This window comes from Phyllostomus discolor, chromosome 1, assembly GCF_004126475.2.
Source record: "Phyllostomus discolor isolate MPI-MPIP mPhyDis1 chromosome 1, mPhyDis1.pri.v3, whole genome shotgun sequence".
NCBI classification, from domain to species: Eukaryota; Metazoa; Chordata; class Mammalia; order Chiroptera; family Phyllostomidae; genus Phyllostomus; species Phyllostomus discolor.
Window position 1 is genome coordinate 87,503,273 of NC_040903.2, and position 21,140 is coordinate 87,524,412.

A 21,140-nucleotide genomic window follows, 5' to 3' on the forward strand; every position below is an offset into this window, starting at 1 on the left:
CCCAATCCTGCGTGTGGTCTGTTTTCACAGGGCCCCCCAGGTAAGCAGGGCTTGTTCATTTTTAAAGGAGTATAAAAAATATGCACTAGAGACCATATGTGGCCTCCAAGCCTAAATATTCACTATCTTTCCCTCTACAGAAAGTCTCCTGAGCACAGTGTGGGATAGCCTGGACTCCTGACACGCATTCTGGTGAGCACTGGCTCCAAGTACACACAAGAGTTCACTGCCTCTCCTACCCCTGGCTCTTCAGAAAAGGGCATTGGGATCAAAGGAGAGGTTCTTATTTTGAGGCAAATTTCCACTTTAGCATGATGATCAAGCTACAGTCTGGGGAGGAGAAATTATTACAGTTATAGAAGCTGTTTTCTATTATCGGTGGTAGAAATGATTTTGATTCTGTCTCGCAATGCTCTAAAACTGCATGGTTGTGATTGGTGAGTGATATGTAAAAGAATGTACTTTATATTCAAAGATAACACTGGGAAAATGGAAACACAAATGTGAATAAAATGACCTGACACATGCTTTTCAACAGGCACAGAGGACTGTGGAGAGCACACTGAGCTGGATATTGATAAACTGTCTTTAAATTAACAAAAAAAAAGAAACCTGTCTTCTGAAATAATTTCTCCACCTAGCAGCGACTCATCCCCTCCCCAACCACACAAGTAATCATCTGTGTGCTCACTTACCCTGAAACCTAGAAATCTCTCCCTTTCCTCCCACTGGACTCAGCGGGGTCGCATCCTCATCCCCACTGCTGGTCTCCTGATCTTCTTGTTCTGAGGTTTCAGTTACTTTCCCAGAGAAACTGGCAGCCTCTCTGTCACCACTCTCGTCACAACCTTCAGGGTCATTTTTGGATGAGGTGTCCCTGGTTCCTAAGATAAGAGCAGAAACATCAGGCTTTTCTCAATAAAATCTATTTATTAAGTTATAACCACTGTTTCAACATAGCTGTGGAGCTATTTTAAACTCTCACTTCTAAAAACCATTTTTAAAAACTTGAGGTGGAAGTAATAGAACATTATATTAATTTCAGGTGTACAATATAGTGATTTGGTATCTATATATTGGGAAAAGATCATTATAATCAATTTCATTAACATCTGTCAGCATACACAGTTACAAAATTTTTTTTCTTGTGATAAGAACTTTTAAGATGTTAAAAAACATCTTTTTTACACTTCAAAAAACTTGCATCTCTTCCCTTTATTTGTAAGGAACAAAATGAAGTAAGGCTCTTTTGTGAATTATAGGAAAGTGGAACTTTTCAAGTTTCTGAAAGCAGAGTACTCATTTCTTTCCTAAAGCTACTGTGTTTTTCACACCATAACATGCACCTAGGTTTTAGAGGAGGAAAATAGGAAAAAAATTTTTGAAGCAAAAAATGTGGTAAAACATTTAATAACATAAATAACATAATATTTCACCAATGTAAATGTAAACAGAACTCAACAGCAGCATTAACCACCAATATTCCTCCCAAATTTGGGGGAGAGGGGAAAACAGTGCGTCTTATAGTCCGAAAAATACATTAATTAACCAAGTAAGCTGTAAAGACACTGTCTCTATTCACATTCTTTAGTGTGGGGGCTATCCAGTGCATCATTTTGGACCCTACTCTTTCAGGTCTGACTCCGTTATCTGACAGGGATGATGAGAGAGCACCCACATTTCATGGGCAGACTGGTTCAAATCCTGGTCTTGCCACTAATAGGTATGTCCCCCAGTGAATGAGTGAACATTTCTGAACCTCAGTGTTCTCTGACTGTTAAATGGAGATACTGATATTTTTCTTATAGAGCAATCTTGAAGATTACTTAAAACATGTTAAGGCAGCTGACCTAAAAACAAGCCTTCATTCCACAGAGGGGAAGAGGTCATCGTATCATTTCTTCAATGGGTACACTGGAATGGACATGGAGTATAAACTACCTGGTGTGACAACTGCTAATTAGGGGAAGCATTTGATGGGAAAAGGACATCCCTACAAGATTCAAAATGTTTTCAAGTATAGTGTTTGAGGAAAAAAGAGAGAATAGCTAAGTTTGGTGGCTATTTTATGTTTGAATAGTCAAGTCTCTCTATGTCCCTTTTTAATGTTCTTTTCTTCCTCCTATTCATGCCACTTACAAAGTAAATATATAAATATAAACACTGCATCAGGAGTAGAATTTTCCCCAGGAAATAATGAGTTTCTTGAAAAACCACCTTCTTAGCTTATTTGCATTCATCGTTTTTTCAAGATAATATTGTTGTGATAAACAATGATAAAAAACTTTTTGGCATTACTTGGGTTTTTTCTTCCTTTCTCAGAATTAAATAAAGAAAGTATTACTTACCATGCTTCATCCCAGCGTTAGATTTAGTGGTTCCAGGGTGGAAGGTAATTCCACCATATGTTGGAAATCCATAGTGGGAGAAGCCATACCCTGAAATGGAAAGTAAAACAAGGAACCCTCAGGATGGTTTTCCTTACAGGGGTTCAGCAACCTTAGTGTCCTCCACTCAGGGGAACACATGCTTTGGTGTGGGAGGCATTTTCCTGTCACAGTGCTTCTGCTGAGAGTTAGTAAGATGTATCATGGGGTGGGGGTGGTCATGATAATCGGAATTCCACTCTGGCAAACTTACACTGGGCAAGTCAGGCAGTGCCCGGGCTTGGGCAGCAGCCGGGAGTCCCTGCTGGAGAGAATTGCACCCTACCTTGCGGGGAGAGGCCAAGGAGGAATGATACCACGCAAAGTCAGACTTGCCAACACAGAACACAGAAAAATAACCTCGGGAGGGAAAAACTGAACCAAACAAAATACAGTAAAATACAGGGAGGGACTCCTTCACAGAAACAAGGCTTATTTTCACACATTTTTGATAGAAACATAAACTGGTAAAACTCTTTGGGAAAGCAGCTGGTATTAGATGTTATATTCTCTGACACAGTAATGTTACTTCAAAGAATGTTATGTTAAAAAATATCTGAAATTAAAGAAAAGGAATGTGGATTGAATGGTTCAGTATAACATTTTACATAGAAAAAGGATACGACAGTCAAGTACGTTATATTATGGCCCCCCATTAGGGAAAAGCAGCATATGCTTTTCTACAATGGTTCTCTGCACACAAGCGTGATGCAAGGATAACAAACTGCTAATGCAAGAAAATGGTTTACAATACTGTGCATAAGAAGGATACACACAGCTGTACTTGAGAAAGTGCATAAATATATAGCATAATGTAGAAAAAATTAGAAGTAGTTAAACTTGGATGGCAGTATTTTATATATTTTCATAATATCTGTAATTTTCAACATTTCCAAAGAATATCAAAACAACTACGTCACAAAAAAAGAGGGAATATATCAAAATGTTCGCAGAAGTATTCTTTGGATATCTGGCTTTGGGTGATTTTTGGTATTACCTACATGTTATAAAATGAAATGACATTTCTTTGAAAAGAATTCTATTTGTTGGGAAATTGTAATTTAACATATCACACTGAATAGTGTCATAGCTTCCTCACCCCACAGATAAACTGGGAAATCTAGGAAAGGAAAATTCTCCCTTCTCCCATGTGAAATAGCTTTAGAAAGAACAGACCCACTTCGTACCTGGACCAGTGCTTCCGGCACCCCCTCCTCCACCACCACTGCCATACATGCCTCCACCTCCAGCCCCTGCACCGCCGCCGCCGAAACTATCTGAGAAATTGGGCATGAGCTTCTGCCGCTTCCTCTGCACTTCCTCTTTATCTGTTGTGAAAGGAAGAGAAACCAGAGGAGAAAAGATTGATTCAGTTCCATGCCTAGCCACAGAAAGGATATTGACCCTAATGGTATTTTTAAATATCTTAAAGGGAAACAGAAAGCACCCAAGGAGGAAGAGATGTGAAATTTCAAGAAGCATTAGATTTGTTCCAGTGACATGAAGACTGAGAACCAGCCTCAGGGAGACCACAGAGCGGTACACACCCAAATCCTCCCTACAACAGTCTCTTAAGTCTCCAAAGTCAAAGCAGACTGTCCATCAAAGATGAAGATCCTGAATAAGGAAAACATTATTGAGCATTTCACTCGGTGACACAGAACAGCTATCATTATCCAGCTAACACTAATTATGTATCTCCCACGAGACAGGTGCTGGGGATACAGAGAAGTGTAACATAATGTCTTTGCTGTCGAGAACCCTCCAACATAATTTTAAGGGTGCGAGGGAAAGACTTAGAGAGAGACCACTATAATTCTATGTATGTTAAATGCACAGTACAAATCAGTTCCAAGAGTTCAAAGGAGGACTTCTGGGAAGTCTCAGTGGGCTGGAAAATTCAGAGAAACCTCTTAGAATCAACATTCTATCAGGAGAGGGCAAGGGGAAGATGTTCTGGGAAGGGGATATGGAAGGAATGTCATGCAAGAAAGAGTGTACACTGTGTACTTAGGGGAATAGCAGTGGATCAGCTTAGCTGAAATGAAAGTTTAGTATGATGAAGTGTGGAGAAACAGCTCTGAGGGGGACCACATTGTGGAGCACCTGGAGGATGAACTGAAGGGACTTAACTTACAGGCAGCAGAGCCAACCAATGTTTCTGAACTGGGGAACGGTGTGTGGTACTGGTATTTTAGGAAGATTCAATTGTCTCTGGTACATTAGACAAAATAAAGCATCAAAAGGAGGAGACAATGCAGACATAAGGTAATGGAAACTGTTCCTTAGTGGTCGCCATGATAATGAAAAGGGGTGACGCACAGAAGGACAATGAAAGAGGGATCTGTAGCCCTTGGGGTGACCGATGAGATATGGAAGACTGAACGTCTATGACCACTACTTGACTAAAATGCAGTGATGCTGAGAATTGTGATGGGTGAGGACTAAATGCTCCTTAGACTCTTCCCGATTCCCCGTGTGGGTGCTGTTTTTCTCTTCCTCTCACTATTGATGCTTCTTACCGTGCCCCCGCCCTCCACCCCAAGTTCTGGCACTGCCTTTGTGGTCTAATGTTCCACTCTTGTTTCTTCTTCCTGTTTCCCTTTCTCTTCTCTCATTTTCCTACTATTTAATTTTTCCTCCCTTCTCTCTTTTGGGTTGAAGGAATGAAGAAGATTTTTGCTTAAATCGAATAAGCAGGCAATGTGGTATCCTTTTTCTCAATCAGCAGTCCAGTACTTAACAATTGTCTTATTTCAGATTTTTCAGTGCCGCTGTGGTCGTGGTTTATGTTCAGAAATATCTTCACTTATTTCTAATTCTGTGGTTGTTTCCTTCATGTCAGGGCTAGAAAGAATGCTGTTGTTTACTGATTATCTTGCGATCATCTGAGTGCAGTCGAAAGCTTAAGCCAGGGAAAGTAGGGTAGCAAAGTGCACTTAGAAAATCATCATTTAAAAACTAACCATGTCCAGATTTGCTAGGAAGAAAAAAGCCAAGGTGGATCGCTTTAAAGAAAGTATGCTTCCATAGAAAGAGGTGATCTCGAAGTGGAGAAACTTTAACAATTTCCTCATCAAAGATTTTAGACAGATTTATATAATTTTTTTACCAGTTGTATGATAACTAACAGTCCCACTTATTTACTCATCCTATGAACTGCTGCACTCGCAAAGAATGTTAGTTCACTAGGAGTATGAGACCGGAGGGAAACAGACAGCTGACTCGTCTTCAGAAATAAAAGTTATCCACTGACATCCTTTCTGGCACAGAGATCATTTTGTATTTGCCATGTACTTCTTTTGACTCATAAAACATGTTCACCGGTTATATTTTACTCTAAAATGAGAATTTTTAGGAGTTAATTAAAAAATATTAATGATCCTATAGGCATTAAGATTTCAATGACAAGAAATTGATACAGAAAATTCCAAGTGCCAAGCTTTTTAATAAAAAATCCTGTTGTCTAAATTTCCATAGAACTGAAGGTGAGATGATGATTTTCACACTGGGTTCATTCATCCTTGGGGTCTGCCTTTGACAGTGGCACCATGAGGTGTACAGTGGAACATCAACCTATCCTAGAAGGGACGTCAGTCTGGAAGGCTGCTCACTCATGGTTAAGGGGCTTGCCTGAAGTCAGGGGATCAGATCCAAAGTCTAGTGAGCTTTCCATTATATTAAACGGCCATTCTTTGGGAAGCATTCCACAAAAGCTTTGCTTCCTTTAATAAATGATGATTTAAGATATAACAGGCGAGTTTACAAAAGGAGATAAATTTATAGCCTCCACTGCCTTTTGCTGTGCATATGCCTTGAAAGTACCTCGCTTTCACTTTACAGGTTCTAGTTTGCCATATTTAACAAGCACCTACTACGTGACACACACTGTTCTAGATGCTGGGGATGTGGCAATAAACACGAAAGACCACATCTGGAGTAGGAAGAAGACAACAGACACCTCCAGTAGTAGAGAAAACAGTTTGACAGACTGATAAAAATAATGAAAAATATAAAATCAGGCAATGAGACAGGGAGTGACTGCATGGGTTGGGGGCAGTGAAAGGTGTGTGCAATGACTTCTGAGAAATGTACATAATCATTCCTTGGGTTGTACAGTTTGGATCATTTCCATATACTTATGGTAAATGCCTATTGTTTTTCTGACTAGTCTCATGCTTGGTGTGATTGTTTCTCCTTGTGATTATTTCAATTTGGGATTTTATAATCCAGAAGGTTTTATAGACTAAGATAATTTGTTATCTTCAATAAAACAGCTCTAATCTCACAGTGAGTCAATCACAATAATTGTTGGTCATTTCTATCCTCATACATATCTGGTTTTCTTTTCTTTTAAAAAAGATTTTATTTAATTTTTAGAGAGAAAAGAAGGGAGGGAGAAAGAGAGACAGAGAGAAACATTGATTTGAAAGAGAAACATCAATCAGTTGCCTCTTGTATGTGCTCCGACCTGGGACCCAACCCACAACCCAGACACGTGCTCTGACCAGGAATCGAACCTATGACCCTTTGCATTGTGGGACAACACCCAACCAACTGAGTTCACTAGCCAGGGCTGGTTTTCTTTTTTAATATGGTGTGTGTGTGTGTGTGTGTGTGTGTGTGTGTGTGAGAGAGAGAGAGAGAGAGAGAGAGAGAGAGAGAGAGAGAACTTGACATTATTTTGAAAACATTTCAGGACAAGAAATCTAACTTTTTTTTAGAAAGTCCAAAATTTTTGTCTACTTTTAAAGAAGGATGTTTAACCCAAAGCAGTGATTTTCAAATCGTATGCAGACTGAAACATTCAGAAGACCCCAGGCAGCTCCTGGGTAGGGGAGTGAAGAAAGGTGAGAGAGCTGTTGGGAAAGGCTAAGTGGGCAGAGCTCTCTACCTCTATTTAAACCCGAGCCTATCAGGTTTACATACTGGGATTTTGCATGAAATTTCACGTGGAGGGAAAAAAAGGTTCCTCTGCTGACAACGTTTTCAAACCACCAGTCACGGAACACACTATAAATCTGACTCATCAGTGGAGAGGTCACAACCTCAGAAAAGAAATAAGAACTCATGAAATATCTAAATCCTCTCGCCACAACATGAATTCTACAAGAAGAAAGTCCTCTTTAAAATCACCCATCACGTGTTGCTCTCACAGCATCCAACACACATGTGGACTGTTGCTAAGGTGCCTTTTGTGACCTCCCACTCAGCCAGGACCGGGGTGCCCTGTGCAACCATCCACTGAACTCCCTCTCCAGTCTCACTTCCCTGTAGCCCAAGGTTTCTCATTCTGTTTGTGCTGTGGCCCATTTTGCGGTCAGTGAAGCCTTTAGATCCCCTCTTAGATCACAGTTTTCCATATGTAAAATACAAAATAGGTTTACAAAAAAGCAGATTACATTAAAGTACATTTCTATCCACAGACCCCTTGGGGATCAGTGGCCACCAGGAAAAGAAACACCTGTTCCACTCATTCTGAGAGCATTCTCAGTGCTGAATTTCCCTCCCTGCCCTCTCCAGTTCCGCTCCTACCTTTTGACTGGCCTATTTGGAATTTGCTGCAAGAACCTAAAGTGCAACATACTATAAACTGAGCTCCCTCTTTGCTCACCCAAACATACTTTTGCTTCTCTGATTCTTTCATCAATTCAGCCACATCACAGACTTCCTAGGCGGGATTCCTAGAACCATCTATGACTTCCGAATTACTTGCTCACCTCCTACCTCAACCAGCACCTGGGTGCTCTCGACACCATCACTGAACTGCTTTTTGAAGCCACCTTGTCCTTTTGTGCTTTGCACTAATACCTTTAGGAACCTCACCATTTCTCACTTGGATGCTTGCATTATTCTTCTGACTCAGTGTCTGCTGCCCAGATGGCCCCCCCCCAGTTCACATAAAGAAGTCAGAGACATCATTCCAAATCAAACAGGCCTGGTCTTTCCCCTCTCCGGAATCAACGTGAAATTCTTCAGCTGCCAGTCCTAGCACTTCAGGGGCTGGCTCTGGCCTTCCTGTCCTGCCTTGGCCTCAGGAGTCCATCTCAGTAATCATAATGCTCACTTTTCTTTGAACAAACACAAGTTGTTTTAGCTCCTCAAGTTTCCGAATCCTAGGAAACCCTTTCCCTTTTTCCTTGCACACGTGGCTACTGAAGTACACTCCCAATGCTGACTTTGAAGAAGGCTTCTTCTAGGCGGCTCTAGAAGCAAGGGCTCTCTCTTCAGCACTCTCATATGTGTTGTGGATGCTTCCCTTTTGGAACTAATCAAAATAATTAATTTGCATTATAAGTATTTAAGGAGACGATTATCTCTCCTTCTTGGTGTGTCTTTTGTAAGGAAAAGACTGGCGCTTTATTCATGTTTACAGTTCTGCAATGCGTGGGGGCTGAGTCTTCCATCCGCCTGCTTGAGGCCTGCAGACGGAGCGGCTGACTGTCCTGCACAGTCATCTTTCTTCTCAACCACTGGAACGCTGTACTGCTCAATAAACGATAGTTTCAAATTCTCAAGTCAATGGTGAAAATAACACTATTTTAAGTCTGGACTTAATCTCAAGACCCCCAAATTGTATATTAACTTCTCTTCTCTAAAATAAGTACCGGAGACCCACAGGCCAGTCACTAGGAAGCTGTTCAAAGTAGGTGACTAAATGATATTTTCTAATATGCGTGTCCTCTTATTGAAACAAGAGCAAGAGTATAAACAACCGAGTTACCTTTGATCTCGGGGTAATAGAGAAAAGGTTTTGGTTCACTAGTTTCCAAATCAGATTTCCTCCGAAGTTGGACAAACACGGAGGCTGGTTTGGTAATGTTGACATCTTTGTATTTTGGTGTTTTGAAGACGATGGCAAACTGCAGGATACAAAGATCCAAACATTAGGGTGGGACTACTAGTTTTCCCAGTAATGCTACTCATTCAATGCATTCTTTATGCTCAAGGTTTAGACACAGTGTACAAAAAATACAGCACCCTAAAGAGAGTTACAAACTCAGAATTCTATACCCATACATTTTAATTAAATTGCCACTGTGAAACTGAAGCAAGACTATGTTGATGTATTGCAAATCTTTATTATTTTATTTGTCTAATAATTCAAATGCCTTCATTTGTAAATAATTGTGTGAAAAAAATACATTGCATACACTTTCTCCTCTTTCAAATCAGCCTTGAAAGCCTCCAAGATTATTTGCAGCGACATCAGAAAAAGCAGTTTTGGGGTGAGAGAGACCAGGAAGGTGGTACTGCTTTCAGCTGCAAGCCTGAAACTAAATCCTGCAAGGGAGGCATCATCACAGGGTTGGTGTATTTATTATCATTATTTTTTTATTGATTTTTAAAGAAAGGGGAAAGGAGAGAACTATCAGTGTGAGGAAGAAACATGGAGTGGTTGCCTTTCACATGCACTCCAACTGGGGCCTGCATCCACAGCCCAGGCATGTGCGCAGAGTGGGAGTCAAACCCAAGACCTCTTGGCATGCAGGACGATGTGCAACCAACTGAGCCACAGTGGCCAGGCCAGGGTCAGTGTATTTTGAGGTAAGAATGGCTAAGTGTATCCAGGTCATTCTGTAACATCTTTGGTGGTGCTAGAACCGTTAGGCATTTTTACATTTCTTTTTAGTTTCGTATTTTGATCATGTAATATCTTCGTAAGTATCAAGATTTTGTAAAATATAAAAAGGTATGTAATGGCATACACTGACATTTCTTCTTACCATTCCTGTCCTCCACCCAGGCAATTGCAACTGTTTCCTTTCCCCAACTCCCAGAGGTAAATGCAGAAAATTTATTAATTCTTTTTGTATTCCTCCAGAGTTTCTTTATGAATGTGCAAAGATGAATATATAATCTTTTAAATATATACTTTGTTTTACATCTATATTTAAAATTTTTTAATGTTGTATCCTTGAGATCTTTTCATATTAGTTCACAGGGTACCCACTCTTTTCAATAACTGCAAAATATTCCATCACACAGATGCAACATAATTTATGTACCAGTAATCGGCAACTTATTGATGGATATTTGGGTAATTTCCCCTTTTTTCTATGAAAATCATATGCCTCAGTCACTCAGACTAATCATTCTGATGGGGATTTAGCATTTTCATCTGTTAGTCATATACTTATTTGTCAGTGGGAAATGTTGATTTATTGTGATGACAGCAACCTCAACTAGAAGTTTCTTCCTTTCGACACTTCCCATTAGAATATCTGTGTAACAGGTTTCACCTAATCATTCCAGTAAAACACTGTTATGAACTGATTGTGTCTCCCTAATATTTGTAGATTGAAGCCCCAGCCCCTAATGTAGATGTATTTGGATATAGGGCTTGTATGGATATAATGAAGAGTAAAGGAGGTCCCAAGGGCAGGGCCCTGACTCAGTAGGACTGGTGTCCTTATACGAAGAGACACCAGAGAGCTTACTCTCCACCACGGTGCACACGGCGAGAAGGTGGCCACTTGGAAGCCAGGAAGAGAGCTCTCACCAGAAACTGACCCTGTCAAACCCTGATTTGGAACTTTTAGTCTCCAGAACTATGAGAAAATAAATTTCTGTTGTTTAATCCACCCAGTCTATGGTATTTTGTTATAGAAACTTGCCCATAATTCTATGGTAAGTAGCTTTTCTATAAGACCTGTAAAAGTTTTAAAAAATAGTATTCTTTTATGAAAGTTAAATGAATATTTATATTTTTTCTTTTTCAATAAGGCAGAAAATGTAAAATCACCACCATCATCATCATCATCATCTACTTACTTGTCTATGAACGTCTGTGGGAGAGAAATCTCCAAATCCTTCCCAGATCCCACCGTTTTCCTCCTCCTCATAAAACCGAATCTGGATGTCATCTGCAAACAGCCCAAGTCAGGTGTGTAACTCATGCAGTGTAGGAATATTTGTGAACATGGGGGGAAATTTAGTTCAAGGCTGTACCTATTATTATACACTAAAATTTGAAAGTAATTAACATGAAATTGACTTTTGAATCAGTTAAATTTGTCACAAATCACTGAATTTTTAATTAGTTACCATAGCAGTGGGCTTAAGTTTCATTTACAATGATAGATTTACTTATTCAATTTGAGTTTTTTCTTAATCTTTGGCCTTCCTACTTCTCCATCTCTAAACCAGTTCACTCAAGAGAAAGATGAAGGATACTGAGGAATATCAGCATCCCAAAATGTGGTTCAACTCAATATAGATTTACGTAATAATATTTAACTTACATAAAGTTTACTATATGTTAGACACGATTTTAAGTGGCTTATACGTACATATTAACTCATTTAATCCTCACAATAACTTTGTCATTCAGGTGTGCTATTAATATCTTCATTTTGCAGAAGAGAAACTGGAGTCCAGAGAGATTAAGTAACTTATCCAAGGGTGAACAGTAGCAAGTGGAAAAGCCAGGATTTGAACACAAACAGTATAGTTTCCAGCTTAAGCATTCTACTCTTAAACATTCTATAATGCTGACACACTACATAGAATACTTTACTAATCTTTATTGGAAAACTGTTAAAAATATGTTAGTCAAGTCCCTTCAGATTAAATTAGAATGCCTAAATTTCACACTCCTGTCATGGATTCTACTTTTGCAGAAATGTGACAATGTAACTCAGGTTGGCATCTCCCTGGCTTGCCTAGGAATTTGGAAATGTGTATTACTTGGATAGAACAGGTTAAAAGAAGGCTGATACCAGGATAAGTAGAGAAAGTGTAATTTTTTTTGGATAAAGATATATACTTTTACCTTAAAATTAGATCCTATTTTTTTCTGACTTTTTACCTGAGAGTGTTTATCCTCAAGTGAGAATTTTCTTTTTTTAAAGCCATGATTCTTTTATTTAGGGCCTATATTTCCAATTGTGCATCTGCTTACTTTGAAAAGGTGCATAACTTTGTAGTGAGCTCATCTTTATTACACATTACTTTTGATCATTTATTTTCAAAATGAGTGAAGTTTGAGAAAATCTCCTTCAGCCTTTGTAATCTATCAATCTTGTACTATAAATAATGAGATGAATGCCAAGAACTCTTTCTGAAAGTCAAAAGCATGAGACAAATATGCTCTGAGAATTTCCCTATAATCCTTATTTTCTTTTAATCTCTTATATCTCTTTCTTTCTCTTAGCTGACATCACAATGTCATGTGAAAGTATTTGGAGAAGCTCCCTTAGTGTTGCAACAAAGCACTGTAAGATAAACAAAATAACTTCACACTATGTAAAACATTAGAGGAACAAGTGAGTCTTCCAGCAAATTAAACCTGAAACACTGCTGGGGGAAAAATGACAAAACTGAAGCTGCCCTACTTCGGGCACATCACAAGAAGGCAGATTCTTTGGAAAAGACACCCATGCTGGGAAAAACAGAAGGCAGCTGGAAAAGAGGAAGGCCAAACATGAGACGGGCCGACTCCGTGAAAGAAGCCATAGGCATGAGGCTCCAGGGGCAGAGCAGGGCTGCTGAGGGCAGGACGTAGGGGGCATAGCTCATGGATGGGGCGGCGGGAGTCAGAGTAGACTAAATGGCACAACATGGAGTATACACAGAACATCATGTATTCTTTGTGTGTGCGTGTAGCATGGACTATTATTCATTCATTTTAGTTTAACTAAGTTCCAATATTGAACTTTAAAGTATAACACTGAAATGTCACTGACTACCACCATTTTAGAATTTCTCTTTACTTCTGTTGAAAATTTTAAAATAAATTAGTTGGGTTTAAAAACGAACACAGGTAACTTTAATCTGGAAGATCTGAAATGTATAAATTTCAAAGTGGTATTTGGGGGTCCACTGCCAAAATGTGACTCACAGACACCCTCAAAATATTTCACATCTTGAGATCAGAGTACATATTTACCTTTTTGAACCTTGTCACACAGAAGATAAATCTCTTCCCCTCCAGTTACGCATCCAGCTGTCCTGTCCATTCGTACAATTTTCAAGTTGGACGCGTTGGGGGCTTCTGTCCACAGGAGAAAAACAACAAACATCCTGGTTTGCCCTCAGCTTCACAAGCCAATCTCTCATGAGGGGCCCTGTCCTTAGCACACATTAACCAAAAGGAAGTTTACATAGATGCTTTCACTCATATTGTTTTAACAAGGACACAAATAAAACAAAAACACCTTCTGAAGTCCCCAGGATACTTCTTGGGCATGGGTCATTCATTACCAACAAAACAGATGGGGCAGATAGGAGCAATCTTTGCTTCTCCCAATAATACAGTAAGGGATTCATACAGACAAGAAAGAGCTCTTCTGATGTTCTGGGAGGTACCAAGCCAGTGCGTTGGTGGAATGTCAATTAGGTCAAATCTTAGGCCTAAGTTTATTTCCATGATAGTAAGAAACCATTTACAAGAATCTAGAAATTTAGGAGAAGCACAGTTTTCTTAAACTATTTATTAATTTTTATTGTACAAAAAAGAAAAAATGGAGATGTTATATTTCTTTTCCGCAAACTAAATTAGAATTTTGTGTGGTTAGGGGCAAAAGTTTTGTGTGGTAATAGCATAAAGCTTCCTTTTTTCCCTACCAACAGCTGCATTTAAGGTGATCTTTGGTATATGAGTCTACATCATTTTATAACTCTTTCACTTCCTTTCAAACTTGTTTAAGTTAGAGAAATCAGTTAGTTGTTGTCCTTAAAGTCTGGAGTTTTTTGCTTAGACCAAACCCTGTAACCTGTCAGTGAGTCTGTGCACTGCACTTGCAGACTTTCTGGAAATATCTATTTAATACATCTCACATATACCAAAAGTTTTACTACACAAATTTGTATGGCTAATTTGAAGATCACTGTAAGACTCTAAAGAGTCTAGGAACTACTGACTGATACAGAATTTTGAAGCCACATACTATCTATGCTGCTCATTCAATGAACCTGAAGTTTCTATCTTGATAAAGCTACAACATATGAGAGTGAAGTTGGATAATAACAGTTGTCTTTTATTAACTTCTGTATAGACCCCCAATGAAAAAAAAATCAGATACTTTCTCATCTAAGAGCACCAACAAGATACCTCACAGCAAGGCATTTGAAATAGGAGATTTGGCTTTAAATGTAAAAGACTATAAAATGCACATCTGAGGAAAGGGAACCAGATGTATTGAGAATTTCGTAAGATTTCACTTTAAATCTAGACATCAAGTTTTTATATTAGATTGTAGTATTCCCATTTTGTGGATGATAAACATGGGGCTCCACAAGATTAAGTTACTTGCCCCAGGACTCAGATTCAGAGAGTAACTGCCAGAGCAGGCTGCAGGTCTGTTCTTGACACTGCAGGCGCTGCCTCCCATTAGAAGTCAAGCACTCACTGCTGTCGTAAATGGCATCCGACACCACGGGCTCCAGGCGCCTGGTGAAGCTGCCGGTGCTGTCCGGGAGGAAAGCTGTAAACATGAGCCGCACCACGCTGAGGTCCATCTCCTTTGTCTGCTGCAGCGCGGCCTGGCGGATGATCTCCTTTTCCCGATCTAGGATGGCACGGCACAGGGTAAGAGCGAAGGGCGAACATTTTACATAGGATGCTTTTATAGAGCCCAAATAACAAAAACTTGAAATAGAAAATTTTTTGAAATTCTTCATGTTGCTAATAAAATTTTTAAAATTTTGTTTATGTCATCCAAAATTAAAGCCATCAAAAGAAGATCTGGATATTCTCAGAATGACAGTAAAAACTGTCCTGCGCATATCAAACTGCCTCTCTCCTTTCCTATCTTTCCCCAGACTTTCCCTTTTCTCCCTACAAGAAGAGTTGAAGGTACAAGGAATATGATGGAATAGAATGTGATAAGCCAACTGGGCATCGGTTGTATTGTAAGATGCAAAAATTAAGTGTTCCAAAAATTCTTGGAGCAAAGACACTGTGTTCATTCCACAGTGCCTAGCACCCTCCTTGGCACTTAGTAGGTACTCAAAAAGTACTTTTGAAGAAACTGAATGACTCAACTGCATTTGGCTCCTTCTTTCCCTCCTGATGGAGCTTTCATGCTGATGGATATAATTACCCTACATCATAAAAGGTGATAATTCAAGAGATAAGTACTATCAAAGAGCTACGGATGAAATGATATGGAATTTCAAAGAAGGGGGGAATCCAGAGGCTCTGGAGCAGGAGAAACATTTGCTCTAAACCTTAAAGGGATGGGAGAACTTGTGCTTATGAAAAGGGTGAATAAGGACATCCCAGAAAGAGGAAAGAGCAAGTACAGAAAGAATGTGCTAAGGCAAGAAAGTGAGAGACCATAGTGCTTCTATGGTGTAGTTTGGCTCGACACGAAGGGACATGGTGGGAAACAGAGTTGGAAATGTAGATGGGGGCCTGTTCCGGGGAGGTGTATCATGGCAGCTTCCTGGATTTTGTCAGCAATGCGGAGATCCTGAGTAAGATCCTGAGTGAGATGTAGGCTTTAGTAAGACCAATCTGGCTACAGGGTACAAACTGGACTAGAAGTGGGGAAGGACAGAGACAGAGTCCCAAAACTGGAGTGACATCTGGAGCACCGGAGAGAGAGCACAGCATGGCCTCAGTGTGAGCTGATGACAGGGTGTCCAGACTGAAGGAGAACATATAAAAGCAGAAATGATGCAGCTGGTGAGACATGGTTTGGGGTTAAAAGAAAAAAATATGAGTAAAGGAAAAAACTCATAAAATCATAGCATTTTTATGACAAAGACAATAGTTTATAATGTGCCTAAAGAGCCCAAAGGAAGAAAGATTCTTTTTAAGAAGGGGAACTGGGAGAATTGTAACACAGGAGTTGTTTTTGAACTAAGTCTTAAATTATAAGTTGGTTTTGACAGGTTGAAAGGGGAAGGGTGAGGTGTTTTAAGGGTGTTATATGTGTACCCACCCATATAAAGAAAAGGTATGGAGATGCATGTGGTGTTCAGAGGGCAGGGGTGGGTAGGGGTGGGTACAGGGTGGGACTGAAGGTGAGCTAGAAAGGTGGCTCAGGCCAGACTGTGAGGGCTTTGTAGGCAGGCTATGGAGGTAGAGATTTGATTCTAGAGGTAGCAGGATGCCATCAAAGGTTTCTGAGCAGGAGCAGCTTGGGGTACAGATTAGGAGAAAGAGAAATCTGGGGCATGCAGATGAGCACAGAGAGAAAAAAGAGAGCCTGAGCGCTCAAAAGAGCAAGGATGGGAGCGTGACACTCACCTGTGAGCTGTCGGTCTCCTGCACCTTCTGCTTGCAAATAGGCAAGATCAGGATGCACCAAAAGTCCGGGATTGTAGCCCCTTATGCACGCCTCTGTCATTCGTGCTTCCAGTGTTTCAAATACTTTTTTCTTTGTCACATGAAGTATACCCAGGTTTGCGAAGCTGAAGAAAAAACAGTAGCAGCAGCAAACAACAACCAAAAGTTAGGGGGTCAATGACTAGAGTTCATGGTTTCATTGAACAAAGACAATGAAAAAAAATACACAGGTACTCAATTGCTGGGGCCTACACTATTATCAAACACATGATTACTTCTGTAGTAAAACATACAGAATAGGCTCACCAAATGGAAAAATAAAGCTTATAACCAGCTGCACAGTAGGGCAGACTGAGTTTTGCCACCAAACGAGTCTGTGGTAAACTTAGCAAAACCTTCTGGTTTTCACAGCATATTAGACTTTCAAATTATGATGAAAGGAGGGGGGTAGATATGTATATATAACTTCACAGAAAGTTTTACAGGGACTCATTTTAAAGTATTTTCAAGGAGAATTGTATAAAAATATTTTAATTTCCAGTATAACAGTGACTTTTCTAACTTTTTTCTCAGCATAAGAGGAATATTATATTTTAAAGGATTTTTTTTCTTTTGGGTTATCCTTAGGTTTCTAGATGGGATTTAGAATCTAGGTCCTGTTTGGGATCCCCCTTCCCAGAATTCTATTTCCTCCTGGGTTATCTAGAAGGTAGAAATTATTTATTATTACTAGAATGTCATCTAAGCCTACATGGACTCACAACTGAAGCTATACCTATAACCAGGGATGGAGAACCTTTCATCTCATGAAGACTACATACATATAGAACAAAATATGTTACTAGCTGAATAAAGCAATTTAAGGGATTTTTAAAGAAAATACATAAAATGCTCCAACCACTTGCTTTTAAATAAGGTACATGAAACAGAGAAGTATATTCAATAAATGTAATACAACAAACAAACAAACACTTTACTGAGGAGACTCATTCATTCAACAAACGTTTATTCAGCTCCTTATTAGTGCCAGGTAGTGTCCAATTGCTCTGGTCAGCATTAAAGAAACCCCTAGTTCCACAGAATTTATTAGCTAGTGCAACCAAAGCAAAGAAATGAAATGAATTTTACAGTATAACTTAGAAGGTGCTAAGTGTTACCAAGAAAATTATGGCAGGAATGGGGAATAGAAGAGGAAGAAGAAGGAATGACACTTTAAAATAGGGAGAGGCCAGAAAAGGCCTCACTGAACAGATAACGACTGAGCAAAGACTTGAAGGAAGTGAGGGGAAAGATGTGGACGTGTGGAAGAAGAGCATTCAAGGCAGAAGGAACAGTGGTGCAAACACCCTGATGCAGGGTCGTGCCTGGTGTTTGTTTTCCAAGGACAACAATGACAAGGAGGCTGAGGTGGCTAGGAGAAAATGAAGAAGAGGTCAAGGAGTTCAAAGGGGCAAGGGTGGCACAGATTTTTTAAAGCCTTGTAAGCTTTTGTAAGGAATTTTATTTTATTTTTGCTTTCATCCAGAAAGAAAAAAAAAAAGATTAGTAGAGAAAAGACATAATATTATGACAACTGGACTGAGTGAAACGAAGAATATAATCGCGTGGGAAGACCAGGTAAACTATGGAAAGAAAATATGAGTGAAGGCAGAATGAGATGAGCCCTTGTGCAGGGGCCCACAGACCGAACGAGGTATGAGTCCAGAAGTGAAAGAAAAAAAATGGGATAGCTGAGACATACACAGAGAAGAAAATACACTAAGAGAATTTAAGCTCCTTGAGGGCAGAGATCTCAGTGCCTAGAACACTGGGTATCTACTAAATGTCCGTTGAATCAATGAATGTATAAATTAATACAGCACAGAAAAATATGCAAACATGACGTACTAATATGCATTAGGGCACAGGCAATATTTCTGAAACCACCTCTTTGTCTTTTAGTCTTTTGGGCCTCCTTCCTACATAGAACATCCACAACTATGGGAAGATGAGGTGCTCTTCTAGATAATGGCAATGACAAATACCTTTGTAGCATTGCGTACTTTATCATGTATAAAGTGCTTTTCATGTATATTATTTATTATGTGAGTAGTGAATTTACTCTGGTAAGAAATGAAGCAATGCAGAGGTCAGTTTTCTGCTTCACATAATGATGGAGTTTCAGAGACCAGATTAAACCTTTTACCTTAAACAACAAAACACACACACACAAAAATCTATTTCAGACACTGGACGAGAGGCAACATGAGACAGTGATCTTTAAGAAAAGGGAAACAATTATACTGGCCTCATACTTAAGAGTTTCTAAGCTGCAGCTAAGGAAGCAGGACCCCAAAAACGACACCTGGTGATCTGCCTAAGTTGAGGAGACAGAGTAAATAATTTGAGGAGGCCTAGGGGGCTAGCTAGAATTCACAGGCAAAGCACCAGAGAGGAAAGAACCACAGAGAGACACTCAGAGATGTACAGGGGCTCCACCTTGAGTCTTCAGCTGAGTACTATCAGAGCATGTATGTGAGAAAATGACCCAAGGCTGGGAAAACAGCCACCAGAAGGGAGCAGGCAAAACAATTCTTGGAGGATAGGGCTAGAATAATTCAAGAAATCTTGTAAGACACAAGTCATCAGGATGAGTATTCAGGAATGCCTTACTAATATATTAAATTAACCCTAGACTAAAGACTGCTCTGGTTTCTAACAAAGTTTAAAATTAAGTCTAGAAAGGATCAAACTGTTCTCAAATTTACCTTCATTCCAATGAGCAAAAATAAATTTAAAAGCATACAAAAATAATCCAGCATGCAACATCCAGAATTCAAAATGTCTGCCATCCAATAAAAAATTACCAGGCATGCAAATAAGTAGAAAAGTATAACTCATAATAAAGATAAAAATAAATTAATAGAAACATATACAGGAATGAACAGAACACAGAATTTATAGGCAAGTGCCCTGAAATAGCTATTATAGATATGATCCATTAGTCAATGGTCAAGAAAACAAAAAGTTAGTATGTTATGTAAGGACATAAAAGATATTAAAAAAAAACCCCAAACAAGCCTGTAGAGATGAACACTACAATGTCAGAGAAGAAAAATACACTAGAAAAGATTCAGAACATACTAGACACAACAAACGAAAACATGAGCAAACGAGAGGACACAGTGATAGAACCATCCAAAATGAAACAGGCTAAAAAATGAAAAAAAATGTAAAAAGAACTGATTATCACTGAGCTGTGGTACAACTTCACATCCATGTATACATAGGATTGGTGTTCCAGATGAACAGGAAAAAGAGGAATGGAAAAAATATTTTTAAAAAATGGCTGAAAAGTTTCAAAATTTAACCAGTGATCCAAGAGTTTTAATGAATACTAAAGCATAAGACACATGAAGAAAACTACACTAAAGCCTATTATAATAAAATTGCTGAAACCTGTGAAACAAAGAAAATCTGAAAAGCTGCTAGAAGAAAACAAGACACACTGTGTGAATAGGAACAGAAATATGAATGATGGGATTTCTTGTCGGACACAAGGCAAGCCAGAGGGCCCCAGAGCTGCGTATATTTAAGGGCATGGAAGAAAAACACTGTCAAAATTCTATACTCTTCAAAGATATTTCTGAAAGACAATGATGAAATAAAGAGTTTAAAGACATAAAATGACTGAGAGAATTTATCAACAGTGGATCAACAGCACAAACAAATGTAAAGGGCGGGCTTCAGGCAGAAGAAAATGAAATCAGACAAGTCTGACTATGAAAGGGAAGGAAGGGCACTGCAAATGGTAAATATGTGGGCAGATATAATACATTTTTCCTCATTTAAAACTACTGATATACACATCAACCTGGAGGAATCTCAAATGCATGACACCAAGTGAAAGAAGCCAGGTTCTAAAATGCTACATGTTGTATGGTTCCATTTGTATGTCATTCTGGAAAGGCAAAACTACCAGGCTAGAAATCAGATCGGGGGTTGCCAGGGCCTGGGGTGGGTGGAGAGGGTGACTCCAAAGGGGCACACAAAGACTTTGGAGGGTGATGGGATTGTTCTACAGACTGACAGTGGTGCTTATGAGTATCATCAAAATCACAGAACTGTTTGCTTCAAAGGGTGACTATTACAGTATTTAAATATATATTTTAATAAAACCTGACCAATAAAGGACATCACAGCTAACAATATGACTGAGACTACAATCCTGTTTCTTACACAAATGCCATGTTCCCCCACACCAGTGGTTTTCAAAGTGAGGTCTTTAGACCAGCAGCATCAGCACTACCTAGAATGTATTAAAAAGTAAATTCTTGGGTCCTTTCCCAAACCTACTGAATCAGAAACCCTGAGGGTGCGGCTCAGCTATCTGTGTTCTAACGGCTCCTCTGGGAGATTTCTGATCACCCTAAAGGCTGAGAACCACTGCTGCACACTGTGCGAGACCAATGAGACCAGCATCTCGGGGAGTGGGG

At 39.4% G+C, this 21,140-nt stretch overlaps 1 protein-coding gene across 3 annotated transcripts in view; it reads right to left on the minus strand.

Annotated features, from left to right (window-relative positions):
• Positions 1 to 21,140, minus strand: part of NFKB1 (nuclear factor kappa B subunit 1) — a 128,873-nt gene that overhangs the window by 20,035 nt on the left and 87,698 nt on the right. For all 3 annotated transcript variants that reach the window (XM_028506770.2, XM_036025942.1, XM_036025951.1), the window contains 8 exons: positions 16,627 to 16,790; positions 14,780 to 14,938; positions 13,318 to 13,422; positions 11,202 to 11,293; positions 9,151 to 9,289; positions 3,614 to 3,754; positions 2,349 to 2,438; positions 696 to 884 (listed from right to left, as the gene is read on the minus strand). In XM_028506770.2, coding sequence (XP_028362571.1) covers positions 696 to 884; positions 2,349 to 2,438; positions 3,614 to 3,754; positions 9,151 to 9,289; positions 11,202 to 11,293; positions 13,318 to 13,422; positions 14,780 to 14,938; positions 16,627 to 16,790 — 1,079 coding nt within the window. The remainder of the gene's footprint in view (positions 1 to 695; positions 885 to 2,348; positions 2,439 to 3,613; positions 3,755 to 9,150; positions 9,290 to 11,201; positions 11,294 to 13,317; positions 13,423 to 14,779; positions 14,939 to 16,626; positions 16,791 to 21,140) is intronic.